Here is a 16,042-nt window from a genome sequence, read left to right as displayed (position 1 = left end):
AGCCTTCTGTTTGTGAGCTACGACCAATCAGAAGAGTGGAGGTAAAGTATAAAGAGGTAAAATGGGCGAGATGTGCACAAAGGTCCGGTAAAAGATAAATAAGGATTATTTTTAACTCTGAGTCATGCAAAGCTACTCTCCCAAAATTCAGGGACAAAAATCTGGAGCTTGAAAAAAAAAAAAAAAAAAAGAATAACAGGTAGCAATAACCAGACGATGTATTCTTATCAGAAAATATCAAAGCTCACTGAGTCACTGTAAGAAATGTCGATATTTTATTTGTTGAAATGTTCAGCAGGATAAGTCAACAGAAAAAAAAACATCTGTTATAAAAATCACCCTGTTAAATCTAACTACCTAACAACACTGCAACACACAAAATATAAAAATCAGTGCTTTAGGAATTTAAAACTTGTATTTCTTTGAGGCTGAAAACCACAGAAGCCTCAACAGGTCCATAAAGATGATAAACCCCCCACACACACACACACAAACTGTAAAACCAATGAATCGTTTACCTAATAAACTCATGACTTTCAGTGCAATAAAGCATCAGCATTTAAACACGACTTTAAAATAAGAAAACTCCAGGATCTTTCAGTGTCGTCTCTTTTGTGCGATCTCTCTGAAAATAAAACAGATTAGTCAGACTCAAAGGGTTTGATACATATGCAGCATCGCTGTCAGGTTGATGTCAGTTTTAACGCTTCAGTTTGGTTTAATTAAATCTCTGATAATCTCATCTGATCACAGTAATAATCCCCGTTTGCGTTCAGTCTGCTTGGATTTTGCCTGTTCGGCTACATAGATAAAGGGCCCTTTCATATAAACGGTGGCAGCTTTATCTGAAGATTGTATGTCTTCTTTTGACTGGGGGTCACCACAGCGGATCATCTACCTCCATCTTACCCTATTCCTAACACCAACCCTCCGCTTCACTAACTCAGAGCTGTCCCTGAGCTGATGAAGTCATTTCGAATCCCCTCCATCTCAGTCACGCCCAATGAAAATCTAAGCATCTTTACCTCATGTTCATCTGCCACCTCTAGCTTTGCATCCTGTGCTGTAAATAATAAACATAATGTCTCCAACAGATGTAATTCATAATGACATCAGTGTATAAATAATACTTTTTAATATCTGATTGCAAAGAACAGTCCTGTACTATGATACAGGCTTTGAGGCTGAGCAAGGGGTCTTTAGCCTTGAGGTCTTTACCCACTGAGGGAAAAAATAAACAACACGAAATTCAAAATTTTTCAGATCTGAACTTGTCATGTAACGTGTATACACACTGAAAGGGTTTTTACAAAAGGTTTGCCCTCAGAAAAACTAAATCTAAAGAGAATGAAGTCGACATGAAGCGATGATGAGCTGGTCCTGATGTTTTTAAACAAGAAAAGGAAGAAACTGAGATTCTGGGTTCATTCGATTCTCAGAAGAAGGCAGCAGCAGGGAGAATTTCATGGTTTGATCCAGCAGTAGAAGCTGTATCACAACAGCTTTCGTACATATTTCAGGATGTCAGTGGGGCAGTTTCAGCTCTTGTCATCAGAGCTGGAGCCACATCTGAGAAGGCTAAGAAATCATTTCAGAGGCCGACTGACCTGAAGCAGCGTCCAGCTGTGTCTGAGGTAAAATAGTGTTATCTTACTATTTCTATATCACTGTTTATTAAGTACTGGCGCACATTTTGAGCTATGATTGCACTTGTTGCCAAATGCAGTGACCTGATTGGTCAGATCTATTAATTAAAAAAAATTAATCCTGTGAGAAACTCAGAATCAGATGAACCCAGAATCTCAGTTTCTTCCTTTTCTTATCTGAAAATTTTAGTTTTACAAAGATGTTTCAAGTCTTACTGGGGTATCACCATGGTAACTTATGCTGTTATATCTGTTAAGAGATCAACAAATATGAATCAACCTCCCAGTGACCAATCAGCTGTCTAAAAACAGCACCACCATCTCTGTGCAGATACAAAGAGGCTCTATGTGATGAGCATCAATGAGAAATATTAAGATCTTGGAGAATATGTTTAAACTTTTTACTTTTAAAGCAACTTTTTAAAAATATGCTCCTAAAACACAACACCTGAGCCTCGTTGACCTTTTATTCAGAAGGCAGGTAAATGAGCTGACTGCTGACATCAGGTAAAGAAAAGCTATTCTGGGTATGTTGAACTTGCCTCAGGTGCATGTGAACATCTTTATTTCTGAGTTTCAGTAAAGGCGGGTGTGTCCTCACCTAAAAATTGAGGGGCTCCTCCACCGATGCCCCCAGCTGCACTAAAGCGTCGCTGAGTCCGGCCTTCAGCGTTGAGTAATTGGGCTGCTCGGAGTACTGCAGAGCCATCACTGCAGTCAGGTACGTTTGAAATGCTCCTGGAGCACAAAAAACAGAAAGATATCACCAAAGAAAATGCAGGAAAATGTGGTATATGATACAGAAGAAACACTGGAACTCACTGGAAACGCTCCTCCTCCCAAAGCACTGGCTCAGAAGTGCAGGAACATCCTCCATGTACCTGCAGCCATGTGTTATTTGCATTTTGTTTCACACAGAAGGTTAAAATTACACAAAAATGACAGATTATCTCTCTCTTACCTCTGTTTCTCGGTGGCTATCTGCTGTGGTTGAGTGAGCTCGGTCCACGGCAGCAATCCAGTGTGCCAGTGCAGCATGCAGTAACCCAAAGACTGCAGGTCGCTGCGGCGAGATGGAGCTGAAAGAGTGTGATGACAAAAATCAGTAAACAAAAAAAGACCTCAGATTTACAAAAACATCTCCTTGTTTTTCCACGGGTGAAATTTGTACCTTTTAACTTCAAAATCTGTAAAAACAAAAAACAAAACAAAAACCACCTTCACATGTGAAAATAAAATCATACTAATGTGAAGCCATGGATGTTGCCAGGCAGAAAGAAAAAAGGAAAGCCACAGAGAAGGATGGATGTAGTGACGCAAATGGTTGGTGTGATGGAGGAGGATGGTAGATGATCCGCTGTGGCACGAGCAGCCGAAAGGAGAAGCAGATGTGAAGCCAGTGTTTGGCCAGATGGAGCGTGGTCAGAGCGCTCTGGTTTACAGCAGCTTACACGATGAAGTATGATTTAGTGACACTGACAGACTACAGATGGCTCAGTGGACCACAGAGGCAACACACCTGCTCCTTTATGCGCGTCCAGGCTGATGAACTGGACGGTGCCCTCGTGTGGCGTTCGGCTGGCTTCACGGTACTCCACATGCTTTCCTCCTGGACCGTACCTGAAGGCATGGCAGTATCCTACAAGGTACACCTAGACACACACACAAACACACAGAAGCAGCCTGGTTACACACACTTCAGGACAGAGTAGTGCAGTTTGAAGCTCAGAGCACGTCTTACCTGTGACCTCTGTCCTTGTTTTATGTACACGTTCTCGGCACTGATATCCGCATGAACGTATTCGTTTGAATGGATGTAGTGCAGCACGTCTAACTGCAAGGGAAAAGAAAAGTTAGTCTCTTAACGCTTTATCGCCCAGGCCTAATGGATTTATTTTGTAATTCTGGCTCTAAAATTAAAATAATAACTCATCTTTCCAAAACCATTAGAATTTTGTCTCTAGTGCTTGTGAAATGGGAACAACGATGGGCACACATAAACAGGTCAGCACAAAGAAAAGTAATCACTGTGCTTTCCAGTTCTTCTCAGACACACAACTCCAGAAGCCCCACCCACTTGCTGTCCAAGCCTTCCATTTGTGAAGGTCAGCCAATCAGAAACCAGCTGGCTTAAAGAAGTGGGTCTCAGGAGTGGAGCAGGAGCTCGTTTTTTGTGGGTTTTTTGTTTTGTTTTTTTACTTCAGAGGTGACGCTCAGGTATTGATTAAAATGACCAAGTGGGATTATTTATAACCTCATTATATTTTACACAGATTTTTTTTAATGGCTCTGTATGTTTATCATTCGTATACTGTTTCCTTCATCTACCTCACACAATGTGAAAGCTCTTCATCGTTACTTTGTGCATGCAGTTTCTGCAGTTTTAAATGTCGCTGCTCTACCTCTGTTAGTGCAAAACATCACAGTTTAGTGAACAGAAGTGGAAAATTGGTTCTGCCGGAGGTTTCTTCCTGTTTAAAGGGAGTTTTTCCTTCTCACTGTTGCCAAAGTGCTTGCTCATAGGGAGTCAAATGATTGTTGGGGGTTTCTCTGTATGTATGATTGTAAGTTCTACCTTACAATATAAAGCGCCTTGAGGTGACCGTTGTTGTGATTTGGTGCTGTATAAATAAAATAAAATTGAACTGAACAGAATAGAAGGTTAAAGGAAGAGGAGCTAAAGCAGCTCGTTTCAGACTGTGTCTACACAAAAGTCCAGTAAGAGATAAATAAGCATTATTAAGAAGAGGAAAAAGTACAAAAGGTCCACTTTTAGAGTATTTATGTGACTAGACAATTCAAAAACACCAACTATTCTATAGGCCAGCTGAAGAACAACTTCCTCAGACAGAGGCTGATTTTCTTTCTCGATGATGGACTGGAGCGACTCGCCAATGCTGGGAAAAATTAGAAACCTACAGAAACGAAAATAAAATGAAATTAATGTAAACAGATTTACAGGTCAAAGTAAGATGCTTTCATATGTTTTGTATGTGCAGGTAAAGCTCACACCTGTACGAGTCTGTATGGAGACCAAAGCCAACGCAGGAAGGAATCCCCAGGAAGTCCAGCTTGTTTTGCTTGACCCACTTTTCCACTACAGAGAAAACAAGTTTTAGTAGGAAAATCATCACACAGGCAGAAAACACTGTGTATATGTACAGATGCACTGCCTTCAGAGTCTGAAAAGTCAGTTCAGAAAAGTTTTCAATCTACATTCTTTCTCACAGCCAGCAGAGGGCGACTCTTCTCGCTATAAAACAAACATCTATGAGAAAATGACCCTTATCATTGAATACACCTCCCTGAAGAGTTCGTCACTAAATCAACAGCTTAAGCGCTTTGAATATCACATGATGGTCAATCTGTAATTCACGGCCCCTGTTAGAGATTGCGGCCCTCGCCGTCTGGTTTAATAAAACTGAGAATGTGATGACAGAAATCGTCAAATCAAGGTTTTAAAACAGGAGTCCACAAGCCAAAGGGTGAAGTTGCTGTGCTGTGATGAGGGTTAAAGACACAACAATGCTCCTCTGATGCCTATCAAGTCAAACAGATGTATTACAGCTTCATGCCTCAGCTGTTAGCGTTTCTTTCTGACTCATTTGTCACCTTTGAGAGTTTAGTTTTGAGTCACCTGGTAATTTAAATCCTTTGTGTCAAAGTGAATGTTCTGTGCACAGACAAAACATCCTAACCCTCCGTAGGTGATAGAAACCGTCACAGAAACTTATCCTCTGTCTTTATTGAAATCAGAATAAAATCAGCTTTGGGAACTAATTCTGGTAATTATGGGCTTCTAAACGTGACAGAAAAGCACAATAAATCCTCACCGGACGCCGGTTTAGCAGCTCTCTGCAGGAAGTTCTGTTCATTGAAGATTCTTCCATCTTTAGTTCCCTAAAAGTGAAAAATAAAATATAACTTTGATTTTTTTTGGCACAGGGAAATTCAGGAGCAGAAGAAGCATTACAACAAAGTAGAGAGCAATTCAACGGATTATTGGGAAATAAACTGAAAAGCAGACACATTTATCTACCGTTTGTACTCACCAGTTTGAGGGTGTGATTCAACTCCTTTGAGCTTGGCCGAGAAACTGAAGAGAGAAAAACCGCTTTATTCATCTGTGATCATAAAATTTCCTATTAATATTTATCTTTTCTAAGTCAATAAATAGTCAACTGGTTTATCCTGCTGGAGTGCAATGCAGTGTTGACCAGCTACACTGGATTAGTCCTCTCTTTGCTTTAATAAAGTTTACTGGACTCAAACAGATAGAATATAGACTTGACTGATTGCATTAAATGTGGGCTGCAGTTATTATGTTTCGCTATTTGTGGTATGCTGTAGTTTATAGTACATCCAGTATTACTTTAAAGGTTAAAAACCTTGATGAGGGGCATGATTTTTGTAAATCACTCCAGCTTCTGACCAGTCACGCATGATCCAGCTTTGGTTGTACTCTGATAGAAAACATCTGCATGTAGAGAATTTGCTGAAATGCAATCTCAAATCCATGGACTATCATCTGCCAGCGATGTTGGGTTACTTAACGTAATCCCTGGTTCTTTGATAAACGTGTGAGGGGTTTCACTATGGGAATACAGACCACTCGAGCTGTGCTCAGAGCCAATCAGCCCTTCCCTGCTCATCATCAGTTCCTTCCCATGAGAAACCACACCGAGCTCCTTCAGCACACCCAGGCTGATTTGGATGCCAGAACATCACCGAACACGCTGCACTGAGTGAGTCCTTTTAAAGACGTGTGCTTATAGTTACACTCTGGGGACAGCGACCATATTCCTTCTCAGTGACAATAACAGCTGGTCGATGCATCACAGAAACATCTGCTGCAACAACTCAACTAGACTTCCCTCAAACACGTTTTCTGCCAGCTGTTCATATTGAGTTTGCTCAGTGGGACACAGCACATCAGCAATCACCACGACTATTTCACGTGAGTCAAACTCTTCAATTGTACATTTGTCTTTGTTTTCATGTGTTCCCCTTATGTCTTGTGACCAGTCCTACCTTCGTAGAGCAGCTCGGTTGCGCTCTGACTGAGCTGCCTGATCAGCTTCCACTTCTTGCCGGTCGTGTCGGTCACCTCCTCACCTTCAGGCAGCGGTTCCACAAAGGATGCATGCTTTGCCTTCCTGCCTTTATTTTTTCCAGTTGCTGCAAGTTAATGAAAACACTTCAAATTAATTAGTGCAGGAATAACCCCCCCCACACACACACACACAAAATTACACACCTAAAGTATGCTGTGCTGTGATCGACTCAACAAAATCTTTTTGTACAAAGAATTTGTAAAAAATTTCTGCACACTAGAAGAAATGGAAGAAAGAAAGACGACTATTTCTTTTTACCAGAATCACTAAAAACTGCTGTAATCAAACCTATACTGAAAAAGGACAATCTTGACAAGACACAAATGAAAAACTACAGGCCGATCTCAAATCTCCCATTTTTAAGTAAGATCATTGAAAAAGCAGTTTCTCAACAGCTCAGTTACTTCTTAAAACAGAATAACTGCTATGATGCCTTCCAGTCAGGTTTTAGACAGAACCACAGCACTGAAACCACTCTGACAAAAGTGTTTAATGACATATGTCTGAACACAGACAGTGGAAAAATGTCAGTCCTAGTTTTACTGGATCTCAGTGCAGCATTTGATACAGTTGACCACAACATATTACTCAAACGACTGGAGAACTGGACAGGTCTTTCAGGAACTGTACTAAACTGGTTCAAAACATACTTAGAAAACAGGAAATACTTTGTATCAATAGGTAACTTCACATCTGAGCAGACAAGTATCACATGTGGAGTTCCCCAAGGTTCGATCTTGGGACCCCCTCTGTTTAACATTTACATGCTCCCACTGGCACAGATTATAAACAACAACAAAATAAACTATCACAGCTATGCAGATGACACACAAATATATATCACAATGTCACCAGGAGACCGAGGCCCTGTACAGGCTCTTGGTAAATGCATTGAGGAAATCAATGACTGGTTGTGCCACAATTTTCTCCAGCTAAACAAAAACAAAACTGAGGTAATAGTCTTTGGCGCCAAAGAAAAACGATTACAGGTCACCAGAGAACTTCAATCTATACAGCTAAAAACCACAAACCAGGCGAGAAATTTGGGTGTAGTGATGGATGCAGACCTAAACTTAGAAAAACACATTAAGACAATAACAAAATCAGCTTACTATCACCTCAAGAATATATCAAGGATAAAAGATCTGATGTCTCAACAGGACCTGGAAAAACTAGTCCATGCATTCATCTTTAGTAGGCTTGATTACTGTAACAGCATCTTTACAGGTCTACCAAAAAAATCAGTCAGACAACTACAGCTCATTCAGAACTCTGCTGCTCGAGTCCTCACTAAGACCAAAAAAGTGGACCACATCAGTCCAGCTCTGAGGTCTTTACACTGGCTGCCTGTCCGTCAGAGGATAGACTTTAAAGTTCTGATGCTGGTCTATAAAGCTCTGAATGGTTTAGGACCAAAATACATCAGTGACCTCCTAACCCAGTATGAACCTTCCAGATCCCTCAGGTCATCTGGATCCGGTCTTTTATCAGTTCCCAGAGTCAGAACCAGACACGGAGAAGCTGCATTCAGCTTTTATGCTCCTTATATCTGGAACAAACTCCCAGAAAGCCTCAGATCAGCTGAAACACTCAGTTTATTTAAATCCAGGTTGAAGACTCACCTGTTCTCAGCTGCATTTGAATAAAGCACCAAATCCACACTTTTAAGCTTAAATTTCAAAACTTACATTTAACTACTGATTTTATCTACTGTTCTGATTTTATCTGTTTTGATTTTATATACTGTTTTGTTTGTTTGTTAATTAGTTAGTTAGTTTTTTTGCTTGTTTTAATCAATTTTAAATCATGCTTTTTATTTGTTCTTGTTTCTAATGTCTCTGTAAAGCACTTTGAATCACCTTGTTGTTGAATTGTGCTATACAAATAAACTTGCCTTGCCTTGCCTTTACTGATTTTAATTTAACTTAAGTTTAATTTATTGATAAATTTATTTTACTAAGCTGAAACTAATCCACGCTGGGAAGCTTTGGATTTAGTTTTTATTATTACTATTTGCCTCTCATGTATCAGAAGCTTTATGTGAATTCTGTTTATAACAGTGATTCCTAAAGTGTGCAGGTGGGCCACAGAAACACAAATTCAGTTTGAAATTACTCACAAGTATGTACACTCAGAAAGCATTTAAATATTTATATAAAAAGTGAATTAAATCCATTAAGATGAGGTGGTTAGTTTGTGACTTTACTCCTTAGTCTTAACTAGATGTAATGTTCTTGTATTGAAGTTTGTGTCCGAGTGGCAGGTTTCTCACACGTTCTCCTTAAAAGCTTTCCACATGACTGATGAGCATTAGAAATTTTTGATTGGATTTAAGATTGGGGGGCCCCCATGAGATTTTCTTGTATATAAGTGAACCATAGCACTTCTGTAAAAGAAGTGGTTAAATTTAAAGGTAACTCTGAAAAGCCTAAGGGGGAAAAATGTAATTAAATTATTAATTGAATAGATATTCTAAGAGAAATGAATGATTACTCTTGTTACAGCAATAAAACTGCAGTAAATGTGGTGATTGTAACGACACCAGAACAACAATAAAGCTCCCGATCATTAAACATTTTGTGATCTTTATACAAACCTATCAGTGTACTTAACAATGTGTGTAACATGCTCCTGTTACATCATTCAACGTGTAGCTCACCTTTTGCAGGAGACTTAGAGTTTGGTGAGGAAACAGGTGAAGCTCCATCTACTGCTGATCTCCCCTCTATCCAGCCTGTTTTTGCAGACAGCTTCTTTTCTTCTTCCTGCTTTTTCAAAGGACTGCAGAGCTTCCCTTTCCTTTGCACTACACAGCAACAGTTAACAAAGCAAAGAGGAACGGTAATGGAGATTTCATAAAAGAACTGCAGGAACGGGCAGATAAATCAGTGCTTCTGCTCACCAGATCGAGGAGATTTTGCAACAGGAGACTCTACGATTGGCTGCGCCCCAGTGTCGAGTTTAAAGGTGACCGTGTTCTTCTTTGGTGGAGATTCCTGCAACCCAGCGTCATTATCTGTGGAAGCAAAGTACTTCTGGTTCAGGGCTTCAACTGATTGTGATTGAGTATGACTAATTTGACTAGTTTGTCCAGACAAAGCAGTCGGGACAAACATAAAAAATATAAGCTACAAGGTTATGCATCCAAATAAGCATAATAACATATACTTAGAAGTAATAAATAACTGGGGGACAAATATAATTACAAACACGAACAAAATAAGTGGAGTAATCTATAGGCACAGTGAGTAAAGAGTTAAAGTAATCAATAAAAAAAACTTTGGGGGGAAAAAAAGGAATAAAGCTTCCTTTGACTGTGAGAAATGACATCACATCTTTGAAGCCACAAGGGTTTAGCTGACTTCCAGAGGTGTGAGATACGACACGCTGATAACAAAAATGTAAAAGAAAGACTTTTTTTTGTTGCACAGAGGTACAGGGAACAAGTGAACCCCCAAAACATCAATGAAGGGTTCGTATTTATCTGCGTCACTAAAACATCAGACATGGGGAGCCGGTTTAGCTCACTGGGGTGAGCAGGCAACCACATGGTGTATAGCTAAGAGCGGCCGGCCAATATTTGAATCCGAAATTACTTGCCGCATGTCTTCTTCTCTCTCTCTCTCCCTCCACTTTCCTGTCACTCCTCACTGTTCCTATTCAATAAAGCCAGAAAAGGCCAAAAAAAAAAAAACCCCAACAGATTTTCAAAATCTTAAAAAAAAACCCTCAACAACATACAAAACAGACATTCATGAAGTCATCGATCCAGAACTCAAGTATTTTACAGCATGAATAAAACACATGGCTTAGATCATAAGCCACATGTAAGCCACAGTACTTGAATGTATACTAAGGACAGCTTTCTTGCACCATTGATCTACCAGCCCGATTCCAAACTCCAGGGCCATCCATCAGCCAAGTGATTTTTAATTCACTCTAAAGGCCAGAAGAGCCTCCCATGGCCTTTCAGTGTAATGTAATGTACTCACATTTACAAAGCACTTTAACTATAAGTTTGTTCTATACACTTCGAGGTCTTCAGACCCACCAGTGCACGAACTCCACAAAGAAAGGCCCCAGCTGGAATCACAGTGAAGCTACAAAAGGTGGAGTTTTTTAGAACTAAACACTTCAGGGAGCTGAACCCTTTGGTTTGACATCCCTGCTCCAGCTGAATTTACTCATGCTGTTTTCATACCTCATTATAACTGACATCTTAACAGGATAACCTGTATGATCTCCTTTACCTTCTTTACCTTCTTTGTCCAGGCAAAGGCTTTTGCGAGTCCTTCGCAGTGCAGGACGTGGTGTTAACGAACTTAAAGTGTCAAATCCCTGGGCTGGACACAGAGAGAGATTGTTAAAGCTAAATTACTTGGTATTTTAAGTATTTATTTGATGACATACTGCCACCTGTATTCACCTGTACTGAGTTCACAGCTCGTGCTTGGAGTGGGGCTTGGATTAACTACAGATGTTGCTGCTGCATTTCTCAGAGGCGAGGAGAAACTTGAGTTCACAGATTCAGATTGAAATGGACTTTCAGGACCGGGAAGTTTCTCCCCACATGAAGGACAGAATCTGAATTCAGGCTGTAACTTTGTCCCACACTGGGGGCAGAAATGGAAAGGCATTCTGCAAGAGTGAGGATAAAACATGATTATACATCAATCATCTGCTCCAGCCACGTCGTGTATCTGTCCGAGGTTTATCGTGTGGATCAGGAAACTACACACAAACAATCTGACAGTTGTTGGCTGGTAACTCTGTTAGAAATGAATTCGTAGTACAGTTTTTAGCCACACCAGTCTTCACAAAAGCTTTGCAAGTGTCACAAAAAAGTTTTCAGAAAATAAAGTCAAGTTCATAATTCTACTCCCAAAGTAAACATGAGTTTACTGAGAGGATTCTGGATATTTCTTTTTATCAGTGCAGAGGTAATATTATATAAACCAGGCTATGAATGTTAATATATCCCTCTGCAAAAATGGACAGCTTTAGTGAGTGCAAAGACTACATGAGATTTTAAGCTTTAAGTATGGGGGAAAAAAACAAAACAAAAACATCCATCCACTTTCTTAATGGTAGGTTTTTCAGCATTGTACCCTCTGCAGCATTTTATCAGCAGGTGTCCTGAGATGATTCATTCTTCTCTCTCCAGCATCGCCTCCACCTTCACTCCTCCCTCCCTACAGAGCTCAATGTTGTCTGCAAACATAGTTCTGTCTATCACCACTGCAAACAAGAAGAGGCACAGAGCCAATCCTTGAAGTAATCTAACTCCCACCTTGAAACCATCTGTTACTTCTACTCCTGACTGACTTCCTTCATGGAGCGCCACAGTTGGCACCCTATCATATCTGTAGATCCACAAAGAATCTCGCTCTGATCTTCACTATGCACCTCCACCAACACTCTGGCTCATGGATGGAGCCAGCATATTACTGATTACTTGCCAGGTTAAAAAAAACAAACCTTGTGGTGACCCACTATATCACCTGGGGGTACAAACTGGTGTTACATGAAAGTATAGCTTGGCCCCATTTCAACTTCAGTTATCTCACCATACAGTATAGAGATGGTTTGGACATAAAGTCATAGTAGTTGTCTCCTCACACTCTGTTGACAGCTTTAGTTAATTTTGGAAGATTTAAAACTCGTAAAAAGTAATTTACAAACAGTACCTAAAAGATTATTTATTGAAAATTCTAGACATTTTTTTAAGACAATTAATTTAGAGGTAAAGATCCCAATTTAGAGAGCATCTTTTATACTTTAATCATATAAATGCTGTTAAAATTATAGATACTCTTTAACCGTAACCAAAGCTTCAAATAATGAGGTACGATCACATTCAAGAAATCCCTCTCAGAAAAAATAAAAACTCGAGATTTAGACTGTGCTAAATGTTGAGTTTCTGACCTTTTTTTTTTTTTTTTTACACTGTTGACCTTTTTATGGAAGACATGGTCTTTATCAAACAGTCAGCTCATGTACATGTAGCAACACTTATGTTTGGGAGAAGCACCAAAACAAAGTTAAAATGAGAAATTAAATATCTCATTTCAGACAGAAGATAAATGCAGTGCCTGGACCAGTGCTCGATATAAGATACATAAAGACCAATTTTGACCTGTGAAACATGCAAAAATGATACACTATTGTGCAAGTCTTGAACCACCCCTCATTTCTTTATATTGTGGTTCCAAGGAAGCATACTCTTGATTCTTTCACAGGGGTATTGAGCAATAGTTCTCCAGGCTTTCCGAAGGTCTTTCTTTGGACATTAGCTGCCTTTTCACTCATTTTAAGTCCATTTAACACTGACATATAAATCGTTCAAACGTCAAAAGGGGCACCTAAACTAAGGGATGAACCAGTGTTGTCCACACATAACTGAAAATTTAGCAAAATATAACTTAAACTATTATGTTAAAGTAAATGAATCTATGAATAGTGTCAAAGATAACACAGTTTAACAGACATAAAATAGTATTTTTGCAACAACAAGGTGAACCTCAGAGCTATTAGCTGAAAACTTGATATGTCTCAGTGGGATGTACAGTGTGCCCTTAAAAAATGAAACTGGACAAGAAGAAGACTAAAGAACAAGTGTCACAAGACAAGAAGAGAAAGTCGTGTTCTTAAGAATCAGATAAAAAAAAAAAAAAATCCAACAAAGACTTGAAAAAGGCCCTGAGTGATGAAGTCATTTTATGTATGACAGCGTTTTAATAGATAAAGATGAATGGCTTAAACATGAACTGAGCTGCGGTTTGGGGAAGGCCTCAAAGGGTACTGGCAGCAGTTCCCGGGCCTGGCACGAAAACGAACAGTTTGTAGAACTGGGGGACTCGTATCCGGTTGTTCAGTCTGACGTCACTAGCCGTGTCTGGGTCTAAACTCCGCTGCAGGTCCATATATCAAACGATCACTGTGGCATTACTGAGAGTTGAAAAACTGTCTAAAGTCTTTCATCTTTAATAAAATGATCAGCGTTCTGCTCTACCAGGTGTAACAATTGAGTTTAACATCCAGGCATCCATGAAAACGGAATTTATGACATTTAACGGAGTTAGAAGTTAGCAGGGAGTTAGCTCGCTAGCTTCTATCTAAATACAATATAGCATGTCCTGACTGCGGGGTTTTGGAAACAAATTAAAACGTACAGCTCTGTTATCACTTCCAGCATAAATGAAGACAGAAAACTAAACAGCAGTGACGTTTGTAGGGTTACTGAAGTTGGGCTAGCTGGTATATAATGATGTGCTACGTGACCGCTAGCGACACAGCTATGTTAGCATAATATAAACAAGCTAACTTTTTTTCCACTCGATAAAAGTTAACGTGAGTGTTCTCGGTGGTCAGAAACAAATGTAATCGCATGGCAGGATGCTGTAAAAGGACCAAACTTCAGCCAGGAGAACAACTGAGATAATCCATCCACAATACGAGGTTAGTCATTCATATACTGTTGCATGGGCTGGGCTGTAGTTACATCCTAAGGTTTTAAAAACTGAGCTTAAATAAATGATTAGTGGTAATAAAAGCCGAGGGAGGTCAACGGGGATCACTGACTGTTTTAGGAGCTTTTTGAGATCAAATAGAAGAAAATACAAAACATTAAACATGTTAACAACACAAAAGCCATATTAAACGCAGACTACTTTAGACCCGGAAGTAGGATTCGTCGCGTCATCACTGAACAACCGGATAGAGATAAGAACCGGAAGGAGCGTGTTTGGAGGCGTGGTCCCGCTCCTGAAATTCACATACTTTATCTCCAAAACATTGATCCAGCTACTGTTCACAAAAGCTTAATCAGAAATGGTTTCATTAGCTGTCAAGAATCAATGTATAAGGAAAGAGAAACAGGGAGTTTGAGAGTGATCCCAAACACACTGCCAACACAGTAAAAACACCTGCACAGAAAACACACACAGTGCAACACTACCAGTCATGAATTGGTCTCCCCAGAGCCCGGACCTCGACATTATTGAAGCCTGTGGGATCATGTTGACAGAGAACAGACTAAAAAGCAGCTGACATCCAAAGAGCAACTTTGAACGTCCTTTAAGAAGCCTGGAAAGCTATTCCTGAAAACTACTTAAATAAATTACTAGAAAGCTTGATTAAGAGATTTCAGGCTGTGTTTCAGAATCAAAGGTGGCTCCACATTTAGCAAAGCTCTGCCTGCTGGATTGTGTTGCATAACTTTTTCCAGGGAACCGTTAAGAAGAGGTTTAAACGGGGCGTAAAGGAAACTACAGTCCTTATCGCGACAGGAACTCCTTACTTAGAAAATATAAAATAGCTGAAGACCGAGTACGTTTCACATGAAGTTTATTTCAGCGTGTTTGCCGCTTTCAGTTTAATTAACAAATAAAAAACACTCATATACTGACCAAACATTCGTGTTAGCTAGCTAAAAGTCAAGCAAAACTTTGAAAAACCTTTCGGGCGGAAGCGCCGCCAAAGTACTGATATTAACTTTTGTTTAAAATAAGTCTAAAAATTTTGCACCTGGTTTTGTTCGTATATAATAAAAACCTACAAACAGTTAAAACGTCTGGTACCTTTGTTTTGCTGCTTCTTCTTCACCGCATTGACAATCTCACAGGTGGAGCTACGCAGGCGCAATGCTGCCCTCTGCAGGACTTCTCCTCAGGACAGTTGCAACCAGCTGTGCTAAAAACCACAAAGTGAGATCTTCTTCTTCTTCTGTCATTTTTAACGGTAGCTTGCATCCAAAGATGCTGCACTACTGCCATCTCCTGGCTTTTACTCTCACTTCACTTCTAAATCCTTAGAGCCTCTCGATGCACAAAGCAGTATTATAAGAGTTTTGTATTTTATAATTAGTCTGTTTCATTATAATTCATTTTAGTTGTTCCCGTTAGTTCACTTTCCAAAGCGAATTTTCTCGTTTCACGTTAGTTTTTGTTTGAAAATGTTTTCATGGTAGCTTTAATTATTCAATGATACAATGCTTTGAAAAACTATTTGCTTCCTTCCTGAGGTTTTTTTTTTTTCAATTTGTTTAAAATTTGTTTGATCATCTGAAACATGTGACTGTGGAAAAAAAAATATTGGGTATCATCATAATATCTTTTTGCCAAATGTGAGCTTTTGTATTCTTTTTTGTCATCAATGATTTTTCCCCTTCTAACTCTCCCATTGATGCCATTTTTGTCCATTCTCTTTCTTTTGTTGAATCATGAACTCTGACCTTAACTGAGGCCAGACAAGCCTGCAGTTCTTTAGATGTTGTTCTGGGAT

General features: G+C 39.6%; 1 protein-coding gene across 3 annotated transcripts; it reads right to left on the bottom strand.

Annotated features, from left to right (window-relative positions):
• Nucleotides 1–252: 252 nt before the first annotated feature.
• Nucleotides 253–15,451, bottom strand: vrk3 (VRK serine/threonine kinase 3). 3 transcript variants are annotated; one of them, XM_026169209.1, is made up of 16 exons: nt 15,340–15,451; nt 11,187–11,398; nt 11,020–11,103; nt 9,663–9,776; nt 9,420–9,566; nt 6,678–6,824; nt 5,699–5,742; nt 5,480–5,546; nt 4,659–4,743; nt 4,459–4,561; nt 3,388–3,480; nt 3,166–3,298; nt 2,608–2,725; nt 2,469–2,527; nt 2,248–2,384; nt 253–625 (listed from the first exon to the last, which is right to left on the bottom strand). In XM_026169209.1, exons 2-15 carry the CDS (start codon nt 11,395–11,397, stop codon nt 2,248–2,250), a joined length of 1,542 nt encoding a protein of 513 aa, XP_026024994.1. In that variant the 5' UTR covers nt 11,398; nt 15,340–15,451; the 3' UTR covers nt 253–625. The 3 variants fall into 3 exon arrangements, with proteins under 3 accessions (XP_026024994.1, XP_026024992.1, XP_026024993.1); XM_026169207.1 differs by having other exon boundaries at nt 11,011–11,103; nt 15,340–15,450; XM_026169208.1 differs by lacking the exon at nt 15,340–15,451 and adding an exon at nt 14,718–14,747 and having other exon boundaries at nt 11,011–11,103.
• Nucleotides 15,452–16,042: the final 591 nt, after the last annotated feature.

This window comes from Astatotilapia calliptera, chromosome 1, assembly GCF_900246225.1.
Source record: "Astatotilapia calliptera chromosome 1, fAstCal1.2, whole genome shotgun sequence".
Taxonomy (NCBI): domain Eukaryota; kingdom Metazoa; phylum Chordata; class Actinopteri; order Cichliformes; family Cichlidae; genus Astatotilapia; species Astatotilapia calliptera.
The sequence above is the reverse complement of the archived record's forward strand: the minus strand, read 5'-3'. Positions and strand labels throughout refer to the sequence as shown.